Source organism: Rattus norvegicus, chromosome 16 (assembly GCF_021556685.1).
Source record: "Rattus norvegicus strain SHRSP/BbbUtx chromosome 16, alternate assembly SHRSP_T2T, whole genome shotgun sequence".
NCBI classification, from domain to species: Eukaryota; Metazoa; Chordata; class Mammalia; order Rodentia; family Muridae; genus Rattus; species Rattus norvegicus.
In genome coordinates, this window is record NC_141549.1 from 51,644,966 (window position 1) to 51,672,409 (window position 27,444).

General features: G+C 41.8%; 2 protein-coding genes across 8 annotated transcripts in view; both read left to right on the forward strand.

Annotated features, from left to right (window-relative positions):
- The window catches only part of Erich1 (glutamate-rich 1), a gene marked incomplete at its 5' end in the record, with an annotated part of 52,793,804 nt that overhangs the window by 20,774,406 nt on the left and 31,991,954 nt on the right, over positions 1-27,444 (forward strand).
- Positions 1-27,444, forward strand: part of Tenm3 (teneurin transmembrane protein 3) — a 612,494-nt gene that overhangs the window by 179,811 nt on the left and 405,239 nt on the right. For all 8 annotated transcript variants that reach the window (XM_087588318.1, XM_087588319.1, XM_087588321.1 and 5 more), the window contains 1 exon segment: positions 18,813-19,091. In XM_087588318.1, the coding sequence (XP_087444444.1) occupies positions 18,813-19,091 (279 nt within the window).

The window sequence follows — 27,444 nt, forward strand, 5'->3', positions numbered from 1 at the left end:
AGTTATAGTACTGAGTAGTTACAGTGCTGAGTGTTTACAGTGCTGAGTAGTTACAGTGCTGAGTAGTTACAGTGCTGAGTAGTTACAGTGCTGAGTAGTTATGGTGCTGAATAGTTACAGTGCTGAGTAGTTACAGTGCTGAGTGGTTACAGTGCTGAGTAGTTACAGTGCTGAGTAGTTACAGTGCTGAGTAGTTACAATGCTGAGTAGTTACAGTGCTGAGTAGTTACAGTACTGAGTAGTTACAGTGCTGAGTAGTTACAGTGCTTAGTAGTTACAGTGCTTAGTAGTTACAGTGCTGAGTGTTTACAGTGCTGAGTAGTTACAATGCTGAGTAGTTACAGTGCTGAGTAGTTACAGTGCTGAGTAGTTACAGTGCTGAGTGTTTACAGTGCTGAGTAGTTACAGTGCTGAGTGTTTACAGTGCTGAGTAGTTACAGTGCTGAGTGTTTACAGTGCTGAGTAGTTATAGTGCTGAGTAGTTACAGTACTGAGTAGTTACAGTGCTGAGTAGTTACAGTGCTGAGTGTTTACAGTGCTGAGTGTTTACAGTGCTGAGTAGTTATAGTGCTGAGTAGTTACAGTGCTGAGTAGTTACAGTGCTGAGTGTTTACAGTGCTGAGTGTTTACAGTGCTGAATATAGTGCTGAGTAGTTACAGTGCTGAGTAATTACAGTGCTGAAGTACAGTGAAATTAAAAATAAATGACAAAAAGAAAAACAAAAATGCTTTTTTTTCACCCTGTGGATTTTTATGTTGAATCATTAGATAAGAAACAATAGAAAATAAAAAATGAAGTATTTCTAAAATTTCTAGAAGATGGTAAAAGCCACAATAATATATGTAATAAAAAACCAATAATAAAAACCAACAAGGAGGGAATTTACCATCTATCTTAAGAAATGAGGACTTATTGGAAAATACACCAAAAGAAATGAGGGTTAGGTAAGCAATATAAAACTAGAATTAAAAACAAAGAAAAACTATGTTTCTTTAAAAACAGTAGGCGGGACATGGTGGTTCAGGCTGCCTTCCTACTCAGAGACTGAGGCAAGAGGATTGCCATGTTCAAGACCCTGCCTCTCCAAATTAAAAGGGAAGAAAGGGAGAGGTGTAATTGCTTAGAATGTGTGAGTCTCTGGGTTCCGTCTCTAGCTGTCCAAAAACACATAAAGACTTCTAGATAAGAAAGCCCCAGGCTAGAGACTCAGAACAAAAGTAAGAAGAAATGGCAGAGAGACTATGCCAATGGAAACTCCAGAGGAATTTATTGATTCTCAGAAACTATGATAAGTCCTGATTATTTCAGAATATGAAGAAAGACTTGTTTAAAAATTAGCCTCGAGTACATTAAATCTAGTGTTTCAAACCGGCCTGGCACAGTCCTCTTCAAGTGAGGCAGGTCAAAGGTTGGCTATGCAGCTGGCATAACCTTAATTCTATCAGAGAAAGCTATGCAGACACCACTTCTCAGGTCTGTGTGAAATTTTAAATCACTTTCTTCATATCAAAACCCAGGAATATATGAAAAATAAGAGTCCCATAAATCAAATTAATAATAACCAAGTGTTTATTAATCTAATAGACAAACACAAGCATTTTCCCCAGTGTTAGAAAATCTGTTAACATAAGGTTAATAAATCAAAATTTTAAAAAACCCTGATCTTTATCAATAGATGATGGAAAAGTTTTAGATAAAATCTATAAGCCATTCTTTTAAAAAAATAAAACTTACTGAGTCAAAAACCAGAAAGAACCCATTAAACATATTTATACAGATGCTTCATATTTAAGATGGTCTAGATAGTGAGATACTAGGCGCTTTCATTTACAATCTGCAGCGTATAAACAATTCACCTAATCCCACGATTGCTAATCAAATTTATTTTAATTGGTGGGGTTTTTTTTTGTTATCTCAAATAAGAGAAGAAAAAACAGTGGATATATATTTATACATTTTGGGTTTCTTCAATATGTGGTTCTAAAGCCATGTGCCTGTGGAGAACAGAGACAGAGTCCAGAGCGCCTTTTGGCATGTAAATGAGTGTAAGGTTAATATGTAGACAGCATAGGCGTTAAATAGAACAGTGAGAAGCATAGACTTCCAATCCCGGTGACGGATGTTGGAATCTCAGCTTGGCCATCCATTATATGTGTGGCAAAAGAGCTCTTAGCCAAAGAGCTTGCTTGGAATACCTACTCAATTTTCTTCGGCTTCAATCTTCTTTCTTCTGTGATTCGTTTGTTATGTCTTTGTTTCAAGTTTTATTTGTTTGTTTTTGTTTTTAGAAGCAACTTTCACCCTAGAGCCCAAGCTAGTCTTGAACTCAGTAAATGGGCCATATTGACTTTGAACTCACAGCCCTATCGCAGCCTTTAAAGTTCTTGGATTAATGGTCATTTTCTTACATGTAGCTTTTAACTACAAGTGCAAATCTGTGGACCACCTAAAACAATGTCTGGTGCATATTATCTGCTGTTATTAAGAGATCATAATAATTGTTAAGTGATAATCAGCCTCGTTTGGAAGGAAAGATGGTGCTGTCCTAATGTGGCTGGCACTAAAGAACTCTTGGGAATGGTTTTATGGGAATGACATGAAGTCTGGTATGAAGGTCTTCATAAAATATGGCTGTACAGCAAAGTAAGATCTAGATGACTAGGACGACAATGATTTGGGGAATGAGAAACTGTCAATCTGAAAAAAAAAGTTTCCCACAAAATGAATCCGCAGATGAGAAAGCCATTGAGTGATAGCCCAGTGAGTTTGAATGATTTTAAGTTCAAGTAAGTGATGCTTAAAATTCATTTGGAAGAGTGAAAGTCTGACATTAGCCCCCAGTGTAAAAGGTCAGCAGCAAGGTTGAAGTGCGTGTACATCTACTCTTGTGAAGTGGCGTATCACATCTACGTGTTATTGGATAAATACTACACAGTGGATCCGTGTGGTAGAATTACTTTTAGAAATAGACCCTAGATATAGGGAAATTTAACACAACCCCCCCAAATCCTAATTCAGGGGGATTTGATAAACGATGCTGGCACAACTGGTTATCCATCTGGAAGAATGTAAAATTGGATCCATATCTCTCAACATAGTCAAAAATAAATTAGGATGGATTGAAAACAAATGTGGGTGAGAAAAAGCAGTAAGAATCCTAGAAGTTAATTTGTGAGTGAAGGTAGTAACACATGGATGGCTTGGGCCATGGGTACCAGAAAGCTTCAAATACAAAGGCTTAATGCCTAAAGGAGCTATTTTCTCACAAGTAATCAGAGAAGCAAACGGTCCAAGGATCAAAACTGCCACCCAGGAGCCCAACATCCTTCCTGCCATTTTTAGCATGTGGCTCTTACCCTGCACACCAATAAGTGGTCTCCATGCCTCCGAATTCCTGCTGAAATGGCAGTGAATGCAAAGGTGTGTGGCTTGTTCTGCATATTGAACAGTTCCTCTTAACTCCTCCAAGACTTCTAGTGACTCCCTTACTCAGGACTCTGCTATGTCCTCCTTCTTCTTCTTCTTCTTCTTCTTCTTCTTCTTCTTCTTCTTCTTCTTCTTCTTCTTCTTCTTCTTCTTCTTCTTCTTCTTCTTCTTCTTCTTCTTCTTCTTCTTCTTCTTCTTCTTCCTCTTCTTCTTCTTCTTCTTCTCCTCCTCCTCCTCCTCCTCCTCCTCCTCCTCCTTCTTCTTCTTCTTCTCCTTCTCCCCCTCCCCCTCCTCCTCCTCCTCCTCCTTCTTCTAGATTTTTTCCTCCATCTTTATTAACTTGAGTATTTCTTATATACATTTCGAGTGTTATTCCCTTTCCCGGTTTCCAGGCAAACATCCCCCTTCCCCCTCCCCTTCTGTATGGATATTCCCCTCCCCATCCTCCCCCCCTTGCCGCCCTCCCCCCAACAATCACGTTCACTGGGGGTTCAGTCTTAGCAGGACCCAGGGCTTCCCCTTCCACTGGTGATCTTACTAGGATATTCATTGCTACCTATGAGGTCAGAGTCCAGGGTCAGACCATGTATAGTCTTTGGGTAGTGGCTTAGTCCCTGGAAGCTCTGGTTGCTTGGCATTGTACATATGGGGTCTCGAGCCCCTTCAGCTCTTTCAGTCCTTTCTCTGATTCCTTCAACGGGGGTCCTACTCTCAGTTCAGTGGTTTGCTGCTGGCATTCGCCTCTGTATTTGCCATATTCTGGCTGTGTCTCTCAGGAGAGATCTACATCCAGTTCCTGTCAGCCTGCACTTCTTTGCTTCATCCATCTTGTCTAATTGGGTGGCTGTATATGTATGGGCCACATGTGGGGCAGGCTCTGAATGGGTGTTCCTTCTGCCTCTGTTCTAAACTTTGCCTCCCTATTCCCTCCCAAGGGTATTCTTGTTCCCCTTTGAAAGAAGGAGTGGAGAATTCACATTTTGATCATCCCTCTTGAGTTTCATTTGTTCTAGGCATCTAGGGTAATTCAAGCATTTGGGCTAATAGCCACTTATCAATGAGTGCATACCATGTGTGTTTTTCTGTGATTGGGTTACCTCACTCAGGATGATATTTTCCAGTTCCAACCATTTGCCTATGAATTTCATAAGGACATTGTTTTTAATAGCTGAGTAGATTTCCATTGTGTAGATGTACCACATTTTCTGTATCCATTCCTCTGTTGAAGGGCATCTGGGTTCTTTCCACCTTCTGGCTATTATAAATAAGGCTGCGATGAACATAGTGGAGCACGTGTCTTTTTTATATGTTAGGGCATCTTTTGGGTATATGCCCAAGAGAGGTATAGCTGGGTCCTCAGGCAGTTCAATGTCCAATTTTCTGAGGAAACTCCAGACTGATTTCCAGAATGGTTGGACCAGTCTGCAATCCCACCAACAATGGAGGAGTGTTCCTCTTTCTCCACATCCTCGCCAGCATTTGCTGTCAGCTGAGTTTTTGATCTTAGCCATTCTGACTGGTGTGAGGTGGAATCTCAGGGTTGTTTTGATTTGCATTTCCCTGATGACTAAGGATGTTGAACGCGTCTTTAGGTGCTTCTCAGCCATTCGGTTCCTCAGCTGTGTTGCTCTTCTTAGCTTCAGAGAAAGAAGAAACATGAACCATTTTTATTCCACAGTTGATATGGCAGAGGTGGCCAGGTGAAAGGGATTGTAGATCCATAGAGCCTGTTCCAGAGACCGCACATGTAACCCCTAATTAGAGGGGACTCTTTCAGTGGGAACAGAAACCCCAGAAGGAAAATGTGCTTAAATGATGGTATTTCTTTAAAACCATTTGCATATCAACTACAGTACCCTCCAAATAAAGTCACTTTACTAAAGAGGCTTTATTTCTGGCTTGTGAACATAGAGAAGACATGTATAATAGGGTTAGAAAGATGACTCAGCATGATGAACACTTGTTCTTACAGAGGACCTGGGTTCAATTCCCAGCATTCACACGGTAACTCATAACTATCTGTGTCTCCAGTTTCTGGGGATCCAGTACCCTCTTTCGACCTTAGGGAACACCAGGCAAGCAGGCACTATACAGACATGCATGCAGACAAAGCACTTCTGCTCGGTAAAAATAAATATGTCTTCAAACATATGTGTATAAGTGAGTAACTTTTGCAAATTGAAGACAGATATCAATTTTTTGGAAAATTGGCATTAATACCCTGTTCAGAACAAGGAGTCAGATAGTCTAGAAACATGAGAAGAAAGGTTTTCCTCTGATTCTAGGAAAGGCAGTCGCTGGTTCTACATCTCTGTTCTCAGACTCCCAACCTTCATGACTCCATTGTCTTTCTTTGGATCGTTTGTAGCCAAGGGTTTGTGAATACTCAGGGGATGACTTAGTTTGGTTTAACTGCTGTGAACAGACAACATGACCAAGTCAAGTCTTATAAAGGACAACATTTAATTGGGGCTGGCTTACAGGTTCAGAGGTTCAGTCCATTATCATCAAGGTGGGAACATGGCAGCATCCAGGCAGACATGGTGCAGGCAGAGTTGAGAGTTCAACATCTTTATCTGAAGGCTGCTAGCAGGACACTGACTTCCAGGCAGCTAGGATGAGGGTCTTAACCCATGCCCACAGTGACGCACCTATTCCAATAGGGCTGCACCCTCTAAAAGTGCCACTCCCTGGGTTGAGTATATACAAACCATCACATGGGACTTCTTCCAAGCATGGCCAGCAGACAACTCACAGAATATTCTCCTGGAAGGAGTGTCTCCTTGACTGGAATTAGGAGCTCGAGGTTTCTAAGAGGCATCTTGGGTCTGAGGTGCAGCTGATGGGGTTCTTCACAAACACACAGCTTGCTGAGCTTCCTCACCCTCACATCCTACGTGCCATTTCCACAGGGAACACAGGCAGTCCTCATTAGTTCTGCATACAATTTGTTCCTATACGCTTACAAAGTGAAGACTTAGGAGGAAGCTGAAAGAAACGACATTAATAAACAAGCCACTCGCACACAGGGCTATCCAAAACTTTATTCAAAGGCATGTATACTTGTGAAGTGCATGACATACCAGAAAGAGATTTCCATGAAAGCCAAGTTTGCATATCCCCATCTCTGCTGTGCAGCACCGAGGATCGTAGGTTGGGATTATTAAATCGTGCAACTTTAAGTGCTAATTATGAAAGAAATAAAACTTTACAAAAATAAAAAAAGGCATGTATAAAAAGAACATGAAATACACACAATAAAATTTCACTTACAGAATCCTGAGTAGCAACACTGGGATTCTGAGAATCCCTGGGAGAAAGGAGACAAGAAAATATTAGCACCAGCTGGATTAATTGTGTGGGTCTTTGAGGGGGAACGGTTCCAATTTTAAATCACCAAAGGCAAAAGGCAGAAAACAATCTCTGCTTTGGAAGCCCAGTGTGTTTGTCTTTGAGTCTGGGGGTGAGAGACAAAAAGCACCTTCCAGTCAACCAGACACAGAGCTAACCCCAGTCTTTGTTCTATGGCAGGAGCCCAGCACAAAGATGATGCAATTTATTACACACCACACACACACACACACACACACACACACACACACACACACACACGAGCACACATCCTTCTCACTTCCTCTCCTTCACACAGTAGCCCGGGCTGTCTTGGAGTTTCTTGTAACTCAAGCTGGCCTCAGACCCACAGCAATCCTCTAGCTTCAACCTCTCAAGTCCTGGAATTCCACACATTCACGGCCAAGCCTGGCTTGGTCTAGCTCTTTAGATTTAGCTTAAAGATGAAATATGAGCCGGTCTCGGATGCCAAAGGAAATTCTAATGCTTTAGATACATAATTTTATCCAAAACCTGTTTTTCTCCATTTGCCTCTCTTGAGCTTCTGTGCTCTTCTCAGCATTGGCTTATGCTCCATTATGCTCCATCCCCAGCCATTTTTTGTCTCTGCGTAGACTTTCATGGCTGAGAAAGCGTTACCATTCACTGCATCTCTCCAATAGGTGAGAGATCCGAGACCTAGGCCTATTACAGAGCTCACACAGACAATAGCTGCTGCATTCTGGGAATCAGTAGGGCGATTTCAAACCATTTTCCTTGTTGCCCTTTCTTCTTAATTTCCACTACAAAACAGCATAAAAAGCTTGACGTGTTCTGGGATAGATTAGAATAGGAAAAATTGCTTAAGTTACCAGAAGACTAAATATACAAGACTCTTGATGAATTAGACTTCATCAAAATTAAAGTTCTGCTTGCAAAAATACCTTTAAGAAAAGGAGAGTGTAAACTAGAAGCAATGGAAAGGAAAATCTCTCTCTCTCTCTCTCTCTCTCTCTCTCTCTCTCTCTCTCTCTCTCTCTCTGTATATAATATATAAAGAGTTTAGAATACATAAAGAGTGCCTGCAAATCATTTTTAAGAAAATTTCTAGAAGAAATGTTACCTAAAATGTATACAGATGCTGTTTACGCATGAGAGGGAGAATTAAGCATCATTGGCCACCAGAGACATGATGGTTACAGGTCCCATAGGGAAGTCTGGCTTATCCACTAGAGTTGTGGAAATGAAACAGAACGAGTCTGGTTGTGGTAGTCAGTCATTCATATACTTGAGAAGTGGAAGCAAGATGATCAAAAAATTCAGGTTTAGCCCAGGATACATAGGAGAAAAGGTATCTCAATCAATCAGAAGTCTGACAGGAAGTCCCCATAGGCTATATAGTTTACTGGAGCTTGCTGCCAAGCCTGATGAATAAACAGGGTTCAATCCCATCTCCCAAGTTGTGGAGGAGAGAAGCAGGCCCCCTGACACGTGAGCTGTGGCATGCTCGTGCCTAGCCAAGCACACGCACACATAAGAAACCATAATGCACTGTGACTGCTTAGAAGGGAAATCATGGGCAGCGTCACGTAAGGCTGAGTGTGGAACAATGTGGCTGTCAGACATTGCTGATGGAAAAGTGGAACGGAAACTGGCACGACCACTTTGGCAATTTCTTACAGGCAGTTAAAAATGCCACCTCCGCCACTACTACCCCCTCCACGATCGAGGAGTTCGTCTCCCAAGCATTTACTTGAAACAAATGAAAACACGTGTTCACAGCCACCATGTTCTTAACGGACCTGGAGGAAGAAGTCCAGGTAAACAAAGGCAACGAACCATGGTATATTCATTCAGTTGAACGTGACCTGGCAGTTCCAAAGAAAGGCACGTGACATGTGGCACCATGGAAGGATCTCAAACATTCCACTAATCAAAAGGATCCAGCATCCATGCTGCATGGCCCCATTAGCATGTCTCAGAGGGCAGACAGGAGTGATCTGTAAGAGGCAGGAGGATGCTTGTCTATTAGTGCTTGACAGGCTGTGGAAGACTTTGGTGGGCTCCGTGCAGAGGTGTCATTTCTGATTTGGGCTTGTGCTGGCCACGTTTCTCACAGCGTGTTCAGTATCTGCTTTGGGTTGATGAGTTTTACTGTATATAAAACTTTCCTAAACAGTAATCTCAAAACTAAACCAAAAGTAGACATGGCCAAACAGGAGTAATTGAATGTGGCATGTTGGGGGTTTTCCTCTCATCCAGGTTTAGCTGGAATGAGATCCCATTTGGTACCATGTGCAGTCACATGATCTCCCCTGAGCTATAACCACAGTCATCACTTAAAAATGACCTCAGATGCTGTTGCCCTGCAAAGCCCTGTTGTGTAAAAACATTACAATATGCACATTACAAGAATAGCACACAAGACATATCCCTGATTAGGTTTCGAGAATTTCAAGGTGGTGGTACATCAATGGGAACTTGCCTTTCAATATTTCTTCAGTTTCCAAATAGCAAAAGTCTCTTAAGAACTTAGAAATTGATTATGAGTGGGTGAAGGCAGTTGATCATTACAATATCACCCAAATGATAAATAATGTTTAAATGCTTCTATGTGATATATGAACTAGATAGATGAAAAGAATTGAATTCATATTTCTTAAAATGTAGGACAGGAAGGTTATACATATAATTTTAGAATGTCACACATAGCATTGGGCAGATATAAAAATAGTATTAATATCTCCTCTGGTTAAAATACTAATTCTGTGGGGCCACCAAGATGGCTCAGTGGGTTAAAGCACTTCCTGCCAAGTCTGAAGCTGTGCGTTTGAACACTGGGGCACACATGGTGGAAAGAGAGAACTGACATTTGTAAACCATCTTTTGACCTCCACATGAATGCTCTGCACTCACACTCACACTGCGACATGCGTGCACTTGCGTGTACACTCGTGTGTGCAGTTACACACACAAGTAAATAAGCAGAAGCAAAAATATGAATCATAATACCTGCGTGACTGTGTTGTTTATACTCTGGCTTTGGGACTGAAGTGGAACTAAATGCTTCTCTTGTTCTTCTTACATATAATTTATTTATTTGTATAATTTTAGAGTATGAAAATATATTAAGCCTCCAGACATGTTGGCAATTGTCAGAGGAAGATTCAAGAGCCAAGAGGAAAATGCTTTTAATTTTAAAGACTGAGATTTGGTTTATTTGGTTTAGTCTTGGATGCCACTATTATGAATAATGGGAACGGATCGTAGACTTCAAAGGAAATATGAGCCTATAGTCTTACCATTTAGCACTTAATGCCTCTAGGAATTTCCAGTTAGACCCCAAACTTTTCTTTCCCAAGTGCTCTCCCCCTCACCTCTGTCATCCTGCAAAAATGAAAGGAATCCCAGGCCCTGTCTCCTGGTTTCCGTTATACCAGGGCTGAGGAAATGTCGCTATTTTTGTGTATGTATCTCGAAAATTGGGTTTTATAAAAAGAGACAAAAAAAAAAAAAAAAAAACCCAAGGCGTTCGTCAGATCCACTAGGCTAATTACTGCAACTCCAAAGTTTATTACTTTTAAATATTAACTGCTTGAAATGATTCATTTGGAGATCAAATGATTAATCCTTCTCCATTGCTATAAATGTCAGCGGCAGGATTAAAGGATTTAGATGGTCATGTTTACTCAACCTTAAATTTCTCTACTAAAGACGCGAGTTAAGTAGCCCCAGTTTATCGCTGTTTCTTGTTAGTGTTTCCCTCTCAGCTCCCCTACCTAACTGATCTTTAACTGGTTTTGGCTAAGTAGGCAAGCCTTCAGCCTTGCCGGTCAAGCAGCTTCGTAGATTGTCTGCCAGAAGGTGTGAGTAGATAGATGTAGCTTAGAGCCCTCCTCCGGACACAGTGGGAGTAATCCTTCCCCCTGCCTTGGCCTTTATGGCTCTGATGTCTTGAGCCCACAGCTTACTGCTAAACATGTATCCGGTTCCTCGACATGTTGCCAATTCTCGATACACATTGTGAATCACCGTGGTGCTGCTTCAGTCACAATTATTAAACACCTGCTGCTTTGTGCCAAACCATAGGGGTACTGAGACTAGCACCTCCCACAGTCCGCCTATCAGATACCAATGGATCCATTGTAGGGGTATTATCCTCTCAGGGTCTTGGGTGGTTCTAATGGCATTATTAATAAGTAAAAAGCAAACTCATTTTCAGAATACCTTTTGATAAAAGCACTATGTTGGCATTGCTATAATTGCAAATGTTGCTAAAATCAGTTTGTCAAGGTTGAGTGTATAATCCTTCGCGAGGACTAAGAGTTGTTCCTTCTTTAAAGTCACTGGACTTACAACCTAGGTTTTCTCAATTGCTCCACCAGACCAGCCATTCAGTGTGCATATTCTTCCCTAGATGCCTCACAAATCTCATCTGGAAAAGACGTGTGACGTCCCATACCTTCACTCTAGTCCCGCTTTGTCTTCTTGAAGTGGGTTTTTTTTCCATTCTCACCCAACTCAGTAAATGCACCTTGGTGAGCACCTTGAATTTCCATGGACGGAAGGGTCCTTCACAGCTGCATTCAAGTTGATTGTGGAGGGAAATCCTATGCAGTGGTTCTCATCCTTCCTAATGTTGTGACCCTTTATAGTTCCTCATGTTATGGTGACCCCACAACCATAAAATTATTTTATTGCAACAATAACTCTGTTATACTGTTATGAATCACAATGTAAATGTCTGATATACAGGATATCTGATATACCGCCTCTGTGCAAGCCTATTTGATCCCCAGAGGCGTTGTGACCCAAAGGTTGAGAAACGCTGCAACAGAGGCTTCCATTAGATGTGATCAGAATAGTAAGTGTGGAGCACAGAGGTCATTGTCAGTGTTCTCTGGAAACTCAAGGTTATCAGTGTGGAAGAGAAAGACAGGCTATTTTTTTCTTTCTCCATAGTGGCAGACAGAGTACTCCTTCATTGATACGGCCGAGTTGGAGGTTAATGCTCAATGCCAACTTGCCTGCATTACCTGAAAATCACATTGTTGAAGTACAGTTGTGACAGATCTGTGAGGACATTTCCAGAGAAGATTAACTGAGAGAGGCAGGCATGCCCTCCATGGGCAGCACCATCTCCTGGGCTGATTACCCAGTGGAATAAAAGGGGGAAAAGAGGAAAATGATTGACTATGACATCCTCTCTGTCTGCTTCCTGGCCCCACCTGGTACACACTCTTCTCTTCCCCCAAGAGAGACTGGTCGTTCTGAAACAAGGACCTGAAATAAATAAATAAAATAAACTTCATTCTTTATGTCATTTCTGTCAGGTCCTTGTTCATTGTGAAATAAAATATAGAAGAATAAGGGCTGAAGACATGGCTTAGTGACTAAGAGCATGTGTCACTCTTGTGGGGGACCTGAGCTCCTCACTGGGTGGGCTCACAACTACCTCTAATTTCTACTTCTAGGGATCCAACACCCCTTTCTTGCCTCTGTGAACACTGCACTCACTTGTACACACACGCATGCACACACACACTGAGAATAAAAATAAAATCTTAAAGAAAGAAGGAAAAGTTTGAAATGCTAGGGCTCTAACACACCGACAGAGCACTGGATAAACATGCTTGAGCTCCAGGGTTTCAAATCCCAGCACCAAAGTAAAATAAGATTCTATCACATATTTGAGGATAGGTGCTCTGCTCAACGAGTAGCAATGGTGACCGTAGAAGGTTAAAGAACAAAGTAGGAAGAATTATATACATGTGTGCATGTTTCTCTTGCTGTGATGTCATTTTACGTTTCGTGAACACACCCCAAAAGGGAGCCCTAGTTAGCAGACGCCCATGAGGACTCTACTCATACTTAATAGAGAGTTGTAACCTTGGAAAACTGACAGAATGTACTCCCAGGCCTGAGAACAAATGACGTCATTCAACACAACCACCGAGAGAAGGAATACAAGGTGATGGTGGACCATTTCCTTTCAGCATCATGCCGATCCGTCTGTCCCTTTTCTTCATATGTGCCTTCTGGTTGTCACTTCAGAAAAGAATGGACCCATGTATGAAGAAGAAAAGCATACACAACCTCATTTCTTTAAAGGAGGAAGGGGTCTGGAAACACAGCTTCTTCTAGAGAAGAGGGTTTTCAATCAGAACTATTAGAAAGCAAGTGAACAAAATTAGTTTTGAAAATGTTTTGAATTTTTCCTTTTAGTTATTGAGGTAGTAATCATGACGAAAAATTCTTCAGGCCTCCTCTGTTTTGTTGTTTTCGCTGTGCGTGATCCCTTCTAAATGGACCATCATAATTATTTACATCTCTTTCTTTTTATTCATGCTTAAAGTACAAGCACATTTATATCTGTCGGTCTCTCTCTCTCTCTCTCTCTCTCTCTCTCTCTCTCTCTCTCTCTCTCTGAGTTTCTCAAAGGGTGATCATACCACACAAGTTATTGTGCAACTGACACTTCCAACTTAAAAAATATATGTATGCATGGCTTTCCTCCAGGTCTGAAGATACAAGTCCAAGTTTCTGCTTTAAGTTAGCCATGCAATGTTCCATAGCAAATGTATGCATCTCACCCAGGCGGTCACTGTCTGGCAAACGTTTGTAGGGGTTTTTTTATTATTATTATTTTTGCATGGATGCTATGGTAAATGTTTCTTTTTATGTGCATTTAGGATGAAGGATAGCATGTAGTTATTAAGATAAATTATCTGAGTGAAGAGCGTCTGTAATTTCACTGGGAAGGCATTTTCTAAGGAATAAGAAGAGAAAAGGATACAGAGTGAAGTGTGACAGGAGTCTCATTGCACACCCATGGAACGAACTATTTTCAACAAAAAACAGTGGTTCTGGATTTCTCCTTGCAGTCAATGCCAGTGGACTATTTCCAGAGACCTGCGGCGAACTTAAGACCTCGCTTAGACTGTGCCGTCCCGAAGAAGGAACATAGAGCCGAGTGGTGGTGAGGGTGTGAACTTGGGCCGTCCTCTGATGATGGGAATACAGCAGTGTGCCCTCTGTAGAGAGCACATGGCAGGTCTTTGAAAGGGCGAGCATCTAAAATGATGCTACGGCTCCGCAGCTCCTTCCGAGCTGTAACTCAGGAGAGATGAAGACATCTAGGCACGAAAGCTTGTGTACTGATATTCCCGGTGTCATCTCCCTGGGCCCCAGAAGGAAATGACTCACCGACTAATGGATGGATATGTGAAAGGTGACACCCACACATGCTAAAATCCACATATAAGAGGGAATAAATTTCTGATAAAGACTAAAATGGTTTTTGTCTTCGCTTTTAATTTTTTTCAAAATTTGCATTTATTTGTGCATGCTTGTGGTGTGTGTGTGTGTGTGTGTGTGTGTGTGTGTGTGTGTGTACATATTTGCATGGGCACATGTGCTAAGGTGAATGTGGAAGTCAGAGAACAATCTGTGGGGGTTGCTTCTCTCCCCTACTACTTAGGGTGCCCTGATGAAACTCAGGTCAAGCTTGGGGTGAATCCCTTTACTTCCCGAGCCATCTCACAAGCCAGCGTTTGAACTTGAAATATATGATGCTCACTCAGTAAAACAAGCCAATCACAGAAGAGCACACATCATAGGATCGTCTCTGAAATGTCTCAAGTCAGTGTATGTACAGATGAAGCTCATTGGTGGTTGCCGAGTGATAGCAGAGGGAGAGTGTCAGCAGAAAACGTGAGAGCTGATAATTACGGGATCGTTTATGGTGATAACAAAAGTGCTCAAAAATTGATTGTGGTCATAGTTGCAGAAATCTGAGTCTCCTAAAACTGTGTTAAACTGCACTGAAACGCATGCATTGCACGTGCTGGGAATGCGATCTCCCCAGAGCTGCTTCCTACGAGTACATAAGCTGACTGCTTATCTAGCATGCATGAAGCCCCGAGTTCAATCCTCATCACCACACAAAAGTCAGTGTGGTGTGGTACGGCTGTGATTGCCAGCATTTGGAAAGAGTGGGGTCAGGAGGGTCAGTGTCCAAGGTCATACTCGGTCTGGACCTGTGGTCAGTTGCAGGCTAACATAGCTACATGACGCCCTGTTTGAAAACACACACAGCAAAACAAACACACAAACAAGTCAGAGAGAGAGAGAGAGAGAGAGAGAGAGAGAGAGAGAGAGAGAGAGAGAGAGAGAATATGATAACCAGGAAATTAGTCCTAGGAAAGTCCCTCACTGATCTGACTAGGTTCTATGTACTTCAAGAGATAGGAAGATGGGCTGTATGGCTAGCCCATTTTCCTGATTCCCCTCGTTTACTTAAGGCATACGTGCCATATTGTCATGTTCGAAGTATTTGTTTTTATGCCATCCCGCCCCCTTTGTCACATAGACCAATTCCTCCTTTTTTTTTTTTAAGCATAAATTTATTTTAAAGTGATACAACCTGCCTTGGTTTATTTATTCAGTTTTTTCTGTATAGATTTTTCAGTTTATGACTGTCATAAAACAGAATTGGCTAATCTAATCCCCGCTAATGCTGAATTTTAATCACGGTGCATTCCGCCCTCAGGTGTACTTTGTTCTTGCTACAATTTATCGTTTTGGTCCCATTTCAAATCGTAATGGGTAGGTCTGCTGCTGGCCCTGCTGATCAAGGTTACCTAAATTCAAAGTGCAGGGGATAGAACTAAATATTTGTTTGCCAATTTTAGACAAACAATTAATAAAAATAGAATGTAACAGGCAAAATGGGATGTTAAATTAATGGCATTAGAACTATTACAAGGAATATAAGGCTGATAAGTCTTCGTCACCTGAAGCCAAAACAGATTCTCCACACGATTCACACGTGCCTTTCCTTCGTGGATTTCTCTTAAGTGCCTTCTTCTGTTTCTACTCTGTGGACTCCAGTCCTTTCCTAAGCCAAAGCCAGCTCAACACAACCTTCCTGGCTTTCATCCCTACCAGCTGTCTCTTCTCTCCACCAGGAACCTTTTTTCTCTCCGTCTCCTCTGTTTGTCAAAACTGCATGTGTTTCTTATTAAGGATAGCCTGTCTTTCAGGGAAATTATTTGATAGACTAATTACTCTAGCCTAATGATTAGTCCTTCCCGTGGGTAATCACATTGAAGCAGAGGGTCCTGAAACTCAGGAATGCCTAACCCCAAAGAGGACTCACCAGCAGGAGAGTTGGAAGCACGGAAGCCGGTCTGGGTTAAGCATTGTGCAGTGACAGCAGGCTGCACCAGTAAACACCAGCTTTGCTGGTGACGGGCCTTTGCAAATGATCTGAAAATGAATACCTAAATTCTATGTCCCTCTATGTGTTATGTTTGCCAGTATATTTTAAGGGCTCTCTCACAATTGCATAAACCTCCATCCGCCTTCTAGCGCCAGGCATCTGTCTTGCACCTTACCTGTGCTAAGCACGAGCTGCACCACTGAGCATGTCTCAGGTCCAGAAACCACCACTTAGGTCACATCATGGACACCCTGGCAGATATAAAAAAAGGCAGCGGGTAGGAAAGAGATCCCAGCAGAACTCGTGGGTGGCTTTAACGTAGATGCATCTGAAGTCAAGTTTGGTGTCCTTCTGGAAACAAAAATAAACCTTGTAGTTCAGTGGAAGAAGTCCAGCAGCGGTTTCTGCTGCTGTTTGCTTTCTCGTTTACATTTTGGGACCAGCCCTGGAGAGATTTGAGGTCTTGTGAGTCACTGACTGCAGAGGGTCAAATAGTTCTGGGGTTTGGGGTGTGCGTATTTCCGTGAGGGTAGTGTGTGGGATGTTTAGCTGAGAAGCAAGCTATGTTTACCTACCTGGAGAGCAATCAAGGACTGCAGCTTTCTGCTTTCTTTCCATGTAGATTTTATATCAAGATGGCAGTAGGGTAAAAAGTCATTAACTTGGAAAATGTTTCAAGCTATGGTTTGGGAAGTAGAGAATTCTGAATTTCTCTTCTGGACTTTTAGACATTTCCCAGGCTAGGAGAGAGATTCAGAGGATACGCTCATATATTTTTCCCTACTCTGAAAATTACCTTGTATGCTAATTTCCAAGATCTGTATGTTTGATGGCAATACTTACGTGCTTTAATGCTCTTCTCCTGCTTTAAATGTGACCAGTAAATTACAATACGAGAACTCTTCCCCAGCACATCCAGTTACTCACTGCATGGTATCAATCTTACTGACTTTCATAGGTAATGTCCATGTGAATTGTTTACAAATACAGACACTACCGCATTACCCCATGAGCTTCCCTACCTTCACCCAGTCTACAGAGACAGCTCTCTTATTCTCTCCTCCTTTTCTTTTCTTTTTTCCCTTAATGCTGATTCTATTCCAATGCTTATTCACATCTCTCTGATAAGCACAGTTTGATCTCTAGCTAATTGTAGCAACCGATTTTCATTATTTATGAGTGTCATTGTCACAATCCATTTGGAGGTCTGACTGAGATAAATCTGATTCCAGCATCTGATATGACCACAGCAATCAAACGATTAACCACACTAGTTGAAATGTACTGGGCCTGGAGGGGGCTAATATCTCTACAACCAAATATTTACTGTATTGGGTCTGTGTAGGTTTGATTTATTTTGTAGACGATTCAGCATGCCATTTTATCACAAATAATTTATAGTACCCTCTCCTTAAAAGTATAATGTAGGTTTCTCATAACAGCAAATTAACTTTAAAATATTCATGTAGATCCACAAGACGGAAGTGGGAAAATTAAGACCGTGCGTCATGTAAATACTTAATATTCATAAAAGATTTGGTAAAGAAGCTGCGTTTGAATTAGTCTTTGCCTTCTACTTATGTGCATTTGGCTCTGGAGGAGCTTACATTTGGGACCCTCTCATACAGGCAAGACATAAAAATGGAAGAGCCTTATGCAGGTCGTCTACAATAAAACATTTTCAAATTCTTCTCGTCCATAGTGTCATAAACCACTAAAATTTCAAAAGCAGATACAGGATGGGAAGCATCGTTAGTGCTAGCGGTCTTTCTGAGGAGTCACCTAATTTAAACGCTTGTGCTTTAAGTGATTGCAGTGTCACGAGTTTTATTATGCTCAATTTATTAGTAAAGGCTTGCAGAGTTCACAGCCATTTATTTCCAGGGAACCTGACTATATCATTAATTTTTAAAAACATATCCCCTCCCATTTTCGTTTGGGAGCTCACTGTACTCGAAAGACTTGGTTTGCTTTGGTCAACACAGACGTTTCCAGGTGTTTCTTAACTCCAGCCATCTAGAAAGTCACCGATAGGCAAATAGGATGCTAATTTTCAAGGTTTTAGACTACTGAGTGTTGAGTTACACACACACATTCCCATGCATACTCATACATGGTGATATACACATGCATGTACACATACATTTGCACTCACACATATACACCTATTATATGCATTCATGCATACACATAAGGATGTACACATACATACACATGTACACCAACATGCATATACACTATACACACATATGTACACACATGTACAGGCACATCTATACACACGCACACGCATGTACACACACACACATACACTTATATTGCTTTCTGAATTAAGGTGGGAAGATTCAATTAAAATGATCAAACTCTTACTTCTACTTAAGCAGTAACTTCTTCCTGAAGTAAACTTTTTTTTCACCAAAAGAGGTGGAGTGTACATGTTAAATAAATCCTACAGCTTAGGACCCAAACCAGGACAGATGGCCATTTTTGTTGCTTTACCATCTGCCTAGCCAACTTCGGCCACTGGAAACCAGTTCTTCCCTCTGTGTTGCGTGTCCATAGTAGAACCATGAGTCCATCTCTGGAGGTGCTTATGGGTTTAGGTTGACAAGCGGTCTGAACGGAAGCCTGCACGCAGCCCACCCGGCCTCCTCTCCCATGATTGCACCCACGTGACCATATGCCATGCTAAGTTGGTGTGAGCAGGGGTAAAGCCTGAATGAATGAGTGTTTGTTTCAGGGAGGTTTTTCTTTTTGAAAGAAAAATGAAAAGAAACTAAACCACAGGAACCATATACTCACTAGTTGTTATCTCTCTTTCCCCCTAATTAGGACAGAATTTTACCCTAAGGCAGTTAGGAGTGTGTGAATCCGCAACTCGAAGAGGAGTGGCATTCTGTGCGGAAATGGGGCTCCCTCACAGAGGTTACTCCATCAGTGCAGGGTCAGATGCTGATACGGAAAACGAAGCAGTGATGTCCCCTGAGCATGCCATGAGACTTTGGGGCAGGGGGGTCAAATCGGGCCGCAGCTCCTGCCTGTCAAGCCGGTCCAACTCAGCCCTCACCCTGACAGACACGGAGCACGAGAACAGGTCGGACAGTGAGAGCGGTAAGTCACACTGTTTACTTTACTATGTTACCATTTAGCGATTCCGAGTTCTGGTTGATGTGACTCATGTTTTCCTTCCATGCTTTCTCTCTTTCTTTTCTTTTTTGTATTAATGTAGTAGAACCCAAGAAAATACTCGTGACTAGTATGGGGATTTTTACACTGGGGGGTCAGAGGTCGGGAGAGGTGGATCAATATTTGATGTCAAATTATTAAATTCTGCAGTGTTTGGTGTGTTAGAAATAGTTTTGAAACACAGTTTGTGTACAGAGGGGGAGAAGAGAAAAGATTAAGTCTGACGTATATTGAATCAAGTCACCTGTTACCTTCTACAGAGTAGGAAAACAGTGTCCCCGGAGCCAGGTTGCGTACAAAGATGTCTTTGTAGATTCCTCTTGAAGATAACTCAAAGAAGCTGCAGAATCTTAGAATGGGTGAACGAGCACACAGAATAGTTTATTAACAGGGCTCAAGTGACTGAAGAACGAATCTGACCATGCTTTAACTTCCTCGATGATGAGGGCAAATGGAATCTTGGTACGGAGTGGGATGTGGCCTTTGATGTCCTTGGGAATTGGATTACTGTGCAATTAAAACCACATACAAAAAAAATTGGATTTAAGGTTGTCTAAATTTCAGCTTTGCATGGTCCAAAAGATGTCATTATAAATTGCTGGTACTTTTGTCCCATTGCCAGTGTGGGGTAATAATAAAAAAAATAATTTATCTGCAATAATAAATTGAAAAGAAAACTTACGTTTTTTAGTCACCACTGCTTCTAAGAAGAATGGGAACATTCACGCAGACACAGAGACAGTAAAAAGAAAAGAAAAGAAAGAAAACTTTCCCTTAGTTTTTAAGATTAGGAGTTTTCTTCTCCTTCTCCTTCGCTCTGTTATTAGTGCATTGTCTATCCAATGAATCAAGCAGCCAAGAGAGGAGTAAAACAGAAGAGTTGCACGGTATTGGAAAGGAAAGATGATTGTTTATTAATAATATCTCACCTTTGTTATTTATTGAGCGATTTTGTCAGCTTTGTTTTGTGACAGGAGAGCAGATCTGTGGTTAGTTCTCAGTTTCAGATGAGACCGAGTGTGGCCTGCTGCTGCCTACTGCGCTAGACATCCCCTTCCTATTCATGGGGTGGGGAAGGTTTCACTTAGATCACTGGAAACAGTTTATTTTGTATAGAATATTCCAATGCGTTAAACCAAAGTCAATATAAATTACGAGCAGTTACGTATCTTCATGTCAGAAGTGTGAGTCCTCCATAGCATCTGGCTTAATTCCAGCCCCCAGAAGGAAACAAAGATGGTTCTTCTTCACAAAGTGAGTCTTGTAATCATTTTACAAGACTTCTCTCCCCCAGGCCATTCACCTCAGTACAGTCTGTGTTGCCATTAGTTTTTGTGGAGAATTCAGAAGTCGTGCTTACGGTCCTCATTTCACATTATACTCCTTGAGCAGTTGCAGATACAGACTCAGACACTGCGTTTGGACTGTTGCTTTCATAATTACACAACAAAATATCACACAGGATAAAGGAGAAGACTGTGTGTGTAAATGACACATTGGGTTCCTGTAATCTGCACCATAAACGCTCTACATCTCCATGAATGTCTCACATTGAACCAACTTGCCTTTTCCGCTCCAGATCTTTGTAGCGTAACCTTTCAATATTAAATTAGCAAATTATGTATGTTTTGTTATTCTTAATTCTGTATCATGACAAAGTTTTAAAAATGGGCCATTGCCAAACCACAACTATCATCACCACCACCTCCACTACCACCACCACCACCTCCACCACCACCACCACCATCACCACCATCACCACCACCACCATCACCACCACCACCATCACCACCACCTCTACCACCACCATCATCATCACCACCACCACCACTACCACCACCACCATCACCACCACCTCTACCACCACCACCATCACCACCACCATCACCACCACCACCACCATCACCACCACCTCTACCATCACCACCACCACCATCACCACCACCACCATCACCACCACGACCACCACCACCATCATCATCACCACCACCACCACTACCACCACCACCACCATCACCACCACCACCACCATCACCACCACCTCTACCATCACCACCACGACCACCACCACCATCATCATCACCACCACCACCACTACCACCACCACCATCACCACCACCTCTACCACCACCACCATCACCACCACCACCACCATCACCACCACCACCATCACCACCACCACCACCATCACCACCACCACCATCACCACCACCACCATCACCACCACCACCACCATCACCACCACGACCACCACCACCACCATCACCACCACCATCACCACCACCACCACCATCACCACCACCACCACCATCATCACCACCACCACCACCATCACCACCACCACCACCATCACCACCACCACCACCACCACCATCATCATCACCACCACGACCACTACCCAGAAAACTTGAAGGCAAACTTTGTAAACTTTAGTTCTCAGTTTGCAATTTCTGACTGGTTGTGAAGACCAGAAAAAGTCTCTCACACACGGCCTTGGTATTAACTAGAGGAGAATGGACTTCCTTAGCAGGCTCACAGACTGTGTGCTGAGCAAGAAAGAGTTGTGCCCTTGGTTTCTCCCAGTGGCAGTCAGGGAGTGACATTCAGAGCCTTGCTGTGAAATTCTAGACATTTGGGCAGCATCTGGTGAGAGTGAACAGGTCCGCTGAGGGGAGAGGAGAAAGCAGTGAAGGTGGGATTTCTTTAAAGTTAGGCAGTGATGACTTCAGCTTGCATTTATTCTTTCCTCAAGATTTGTCTGGGGTTGTTTCTCAAGCAACCTTCTGATGGTCTAAGACTCCTCAGTGAGGTCCTTCTGAGGAAGGAAACAAGAGGAGATGAATTTTGGTCATCAGCGTGAACGAGGGCCATGTCGTGTGTTATATATGTGTGTCCTTGCGAGCGTTTCATATTCATTCACTTATTCTGATATTTCAGTGTTTGCTCAGAAGGAGCAAAACTATGTTAGTCACATGGGGAAGGATAGTTTCCTGAGTTACATAGTAGACCTTGGAATAGTGGGTTAGGACTTTAAGCAAGGGTGATACAGATTTCTTTGTCCCAGTGTTAAAAATAAATAAATAAACAATAAATAAACAAACAAACAAGCAAACAATGTTTTAGCTACTTAAAGGTAAGAAAATTTGGAATTATATATAGGTTCTTTCAAATTTTTAAAATTATTTATTTCATGTGTATGGCTATTTTGCATGTATGTATGCCTGTGAACCATGTGTGTGCCTCACACCTGTAGAACACAGAAGAGGGCAGTGGATTCCCTGGAAGTGGGGTTGCAGAAGGTTGTGAGCCACCCTGTGGGTGGTGGGAATCAAACCTGGGTCTTCTGGAAGAGCAGCCAGCCTTCTTAACAATGGACCTATGTCTCCAGCCCTGGACAGGGCATCTTAATACCTTTATGAGTAATATTCTCAAAACTATATTTTCACTTTTATTGTCTTTAGTCAGATTTTTCTAATATAAAATTTCAGAAACAACTCAATTCTGCTCTCCTCAGATAGTTTAATTTACTCTAATTTTGACAGAATAGTGATCTTCCAGGTGCCTTTCATTGATTTCCGAGTTATTCATTATTCAATTCTATTCATTTTTATACTGGTTTGAGATGTCAAAGTCATAATTGTGTGTGTGTGCATGTACGTGTGCGTGTGGCATGTGCGTGTGTGTGTACATATGCAATAGTCTACAATATAAAGATTAAAACAAGGAAGAGTTAAGTAAAATAATGAACCAGAATGGCACCAACTGAGGACCCAGACATAGCTGTATTGTCATTGAGTGTCACATGGGATTTTGCATGACCTGTTTTCTTCATTGGAAATACCATGAATGAGGCTGTCTTCCCAGAAAAGCTGACGTTCAACATGCTTTGTACAACTATGCAAGCTGAATGCCCAGTGTTCTAGTATAACTTTAAAGAAAGGTTTAGTTACTGAAGGGGAGCAGATTTCATTCCTTTGTTAGTCAAGAGGTCAACAGTTCACACTGGGAGGTGCTAGAACCACTGTGGTACTAATGCAATCTCGATGGCTGGAGCATCGTGCAAGGGTAAAAGACAATTTAGACCTTGCATGCACCTCACTGTTGGAAGATAGCAGAGTGCATCCTTTTTTGTCTAAGCTAACCTCTTTTCCTTAGCCATGGATTGGCAGTTTCAAAGAGTTTAGAGGGGAGAAAAACAATCAGTAGTTGGCGTTTCGTTTGGGCTTCCAAATTTGGGATATGGGAGTTCTTTCTTGACATAACTGGTCTCTGTGGTTGTAATTCTTGTTATATGTCAGCTCCTTGCAAACAGACAAACACTGCATGATGGTGATTTCTGATCCCCTATTAACAGCCACTCCAACAAGTAAGCCCTTGAAAGGTCACCAAATAAATGCTATAGGCCCCCCAGATCAAAAGGAAGAGTAGCCGTGATTTTGGATTCATTTTAGGCTTCTTTTCTTTCTCTGATGTGTGGCTGAAAGACACCCCTCCCCCTGCCCGAACCTAATTCACACTATCCAACTTGGCAGTCATCTGCTCTTGGTTCTGAGTATCTATCTAAATGTCAGGAACAAAGGACTTTGTAGTGTTTTCAAAACATCCATCTTCGTGCCTTTAAGACGCTCTCCTGTGCATGTCATTTCCCAGCAGTAGTAGCAGGCTCTGCATTTAATCTTAGTCAGCTAGCAGTGTTGGGTGGGGGAAGCTGCCTGAGTGAAGACCTTGGCGGCCAATGGTCAGATCGACATGTCTGCCCCCCATTCCTGACCATTGTCATCTGTGTCACTCAAGGTCCCAGCCTGCTACTTGGCCAGCTAAGTGGCCAGTGATTTGTTAGAAGGTCTCTCATCTTGTTTCTTCTTGTCCTGTCTACTTTTTAATGTTCTTGGGGAAGGGAGGCTGATCTTTAATCGAAGGACGACCTTCCGTGTCAGGCAGCCCACGTTGGGGGCTGGACCTGCTTTCCATCTCACCATGATTCAGGGCCTACAGAATTTTCCTCGAAGGTTTGTTATTTGACTCTGAGCCTTCCAGGTCAGGGACCTGGGGCAAGTCACTTAACCTTTGTGTGCTATGGCGTCTGCCTGGGTAAAATACAAGGATCAGGGAGCAGTGCACAGCTCATGGGGATAAGACAACGTTGGGCTTAAATGAATGTGTGTCATAAGCAGAACTTGGCTTTAAGTAAGTGTGTTCTGTTTGGTTGGTTGGTTGGGTATTTTTTGTTTGTTTTTGTTGTTTTATTTGCCTTTTGTAAAGGTGGAAAATAATACCTTTGAGTGATGATGAGAAATGAAAATGAATTGAGTAATATCAAGCATCTGCCTGGCTTTGGTCCACATCTCCACTTCCAATCTATCTTTCCTTTATTCCGCCTCTGTATATAGGCAGGTGTGTCTAGGTCTGGTAAGGAGAGGGAAGGGAAGATTCACGGCCTCCTCTAATGATCTGCATAGTCTGTAATTTCTGTCACCGTTTATTGACTCTCTTATTTTCATTTGAAACCCCACATCCTTTTCAATTTACTGTAATTAAACGAATGTGCATTGGATTGTGCTGATAATTAGTCGGAAGGCTATAGACTTCAAAGGCTTCAGCCTGCTCCTTCTCCTCCTTGGCCGAAGGAAATTTCAAAAGTAGTGTTTCCCTCAAAGGCATGTTACTGAGACAGCCAGTCAATTAAAAGCCCGTTTAGCTGATGCTCATCAGTTCACACAATGAAATGCGTCGTTCCCATAAGGCCGTGTCTCTCACCTGGAGTCTTAGCACTGCACCTGTTGCAGGACCCCACTAAAGCCACGCTAATTGTCTGTGATGCTGAAGTATTAAGGGCTAATTGGACTCACGGTAAGGGTGTGTAACATTAAAGCAGGGAGGTTTTTATATAAAAGATCCTTGCTTTGAACAGCTAGAATATATGATTCAAGGAACCAATTTGACTTATCTTTGAAATGGGTTTTTTTTGTGTTAAGGGTTTTTTTTTAATGTATATGGGTATTTTAAAAGTCAACTTTCTATTCCTTTGGGAAGAGAAAGTCTAAAAGTTGACATACTGTACTTTAAGATGAAAAATAGGCATGTCTTTTAAATAAGGTACTATCATGATGCTGTTTACCTCTGTCTCTCAATAGAGAACTTGAGTTACGTTGTACTCTAAATTCCCACTTCAGACCAAATAGGTTCTCTGGAAGCATAGGCAGAGAAATTCTCTCTCTTTCTGAACAGCTGAACATAGGTCGGAGAGAAGTAGAGGGCCCTTAAGCTATTCCACCACCATACAATTTAAAAAGAGTTTGGGAGAAACTCCAGTGGCCTTGCATAAGCCGCTGTGGTATCCCCAAAGCTGTGGGTGGCACAGATGCCCTTTGCAAAGAGGGAATCATTTTTGGGTTTTCTGAATTTGAGTCAAAGGCACGCTCAGGGACTGATTCCATTCCTCCAAGTCTACCCCACCAGCGTCCTTTGGAAAGGAAATTGGTTGTGAGCATTAAGATGGACTTCCCTTGCTATATGAAACAAATGCTATTTTCAGTGTTACTTTAATTGTATGAGAATCTGTTACACATACTAAGTTATAGCTTGAATGCAAGTTCTGTTAGGGGCTCTCTTCTGCAGTATAGTGGTCAATTCTAGCATGCTCCACCATTGCAAATGCTATTTGGTGTTTTATGTCGATGCTCTAGTATGTCCCAAGCAGCTAGTGTAGTATGTGGGGGTGCTCAGAGTTAGGGTGCTGCTTTGCCAAATAGAGTCATGTATTTCCAATACATGAGATAATTGAATTTTTCCTCGGTGGGTATACATTTATAATTTCCATTGCAACTTTCCAGGCTGTGACTAAAAGCTATCATTTTCATTTAAGGATAAATGTCTTCACTTCATGGGTGGGTACACGGGAGTATTCAAGTACAATTTAAAAATATGCCAGCTGTGGTGGCACACACCTTTAATCCAAGTACTTGGGAGGCAGAGGCAAGATCTCTAACACACACACACACACACACACACACACACACACACACACACACACACAGGAATTATAAAGGCATGTTATAATTGCTAGTACTTAAATATGTGTATGGATTTATATATTTCCATCCTATAGATATGTTTTAGAAAATGACTGTTCATATAGATCTTGCCATTTCTGTCAAACTCATCTTATGTTCTACATGGGTTTTGTTAAAATTATATAGGAGATAATTTCCCTTTCTTTAAACCTGGAACCTTCTTCCAGTGGCAGAGTTAAAGTCCACGGGAAGCACACTAAGCACATATCAGAAGTGATGATGTATGCTGTTTTGATTTTTGAGTGTGTTTTTGATATCCTTGAGAAATCCCAGTGGTAGCGGTGAAATTGTTTTAATTAATGAATCCAGCGGCAATGAATGCTGAATCAGGTTTATGGGTATAATTATCACTGAAATAGAAAAAATAAATGCGGGCGTCATAGACCCTCGGTTTATTTGCCGTTTCGAGTGTAGTCAAGTGTCTGAAGAGCAGCTAACTACATTTCCTTGTGTGCTATTTAAAGAATAATCTTCTCAAGGCGAGGCATCATAATTCTGCTTATTAATATCACAGACACGCAGTATTATAAGTGGAAATCTTGTAGGTTATTTGGTGAGGAGTTTGAATGGTTGAGTTTTACTATCCTGTGATTTCCTTAAATGCATTGGTTGACGTGAGATGGTTTTTCTGTAATGAGCAGTCTGTACATAAAATAAATGTAATAAGCATTTGAATGCATATTGAAATAGATGCAAATGCATATACACTCCAGAAAGGAGCAATTAAGAGTGTCTGATGACTATTACCTTGACTTTAAATATTATTATTTTGAGTCACACGGAAAGTGCAAATTGAATTAAGTCTCAGTGTGACTTATTGATTCTATTTCTTATTTAGCAACTACATCTTCATTCAATGAATAATAAATGCTGACTGTTGTACCAAGTATTGGGAAAGCAAAAGTGAGTGAGATGTAGTCCCTGACCTCCAGAAGCTCCCAGCCTACTTAGACAAATAGGCATGTAGACATGTAATTGGATTTTAATATGGTGAGCATTCAGACAACAGAATATGCAAAGCAAATGTCAGCACAGAATAGATGGTTGCCAGCAGGAGAGGAGAGGACAGGAGAGGACAGACCATCTCATAAAGAATGGGAGAACTGGTATCAAAACATAAGCTTAGAAATCCAAGACAGACAAAACAGTGTAGGAAACATGTGTGCTGGCTAGTGATGTGTCAACATGGCACCAGCTAGAGTCAT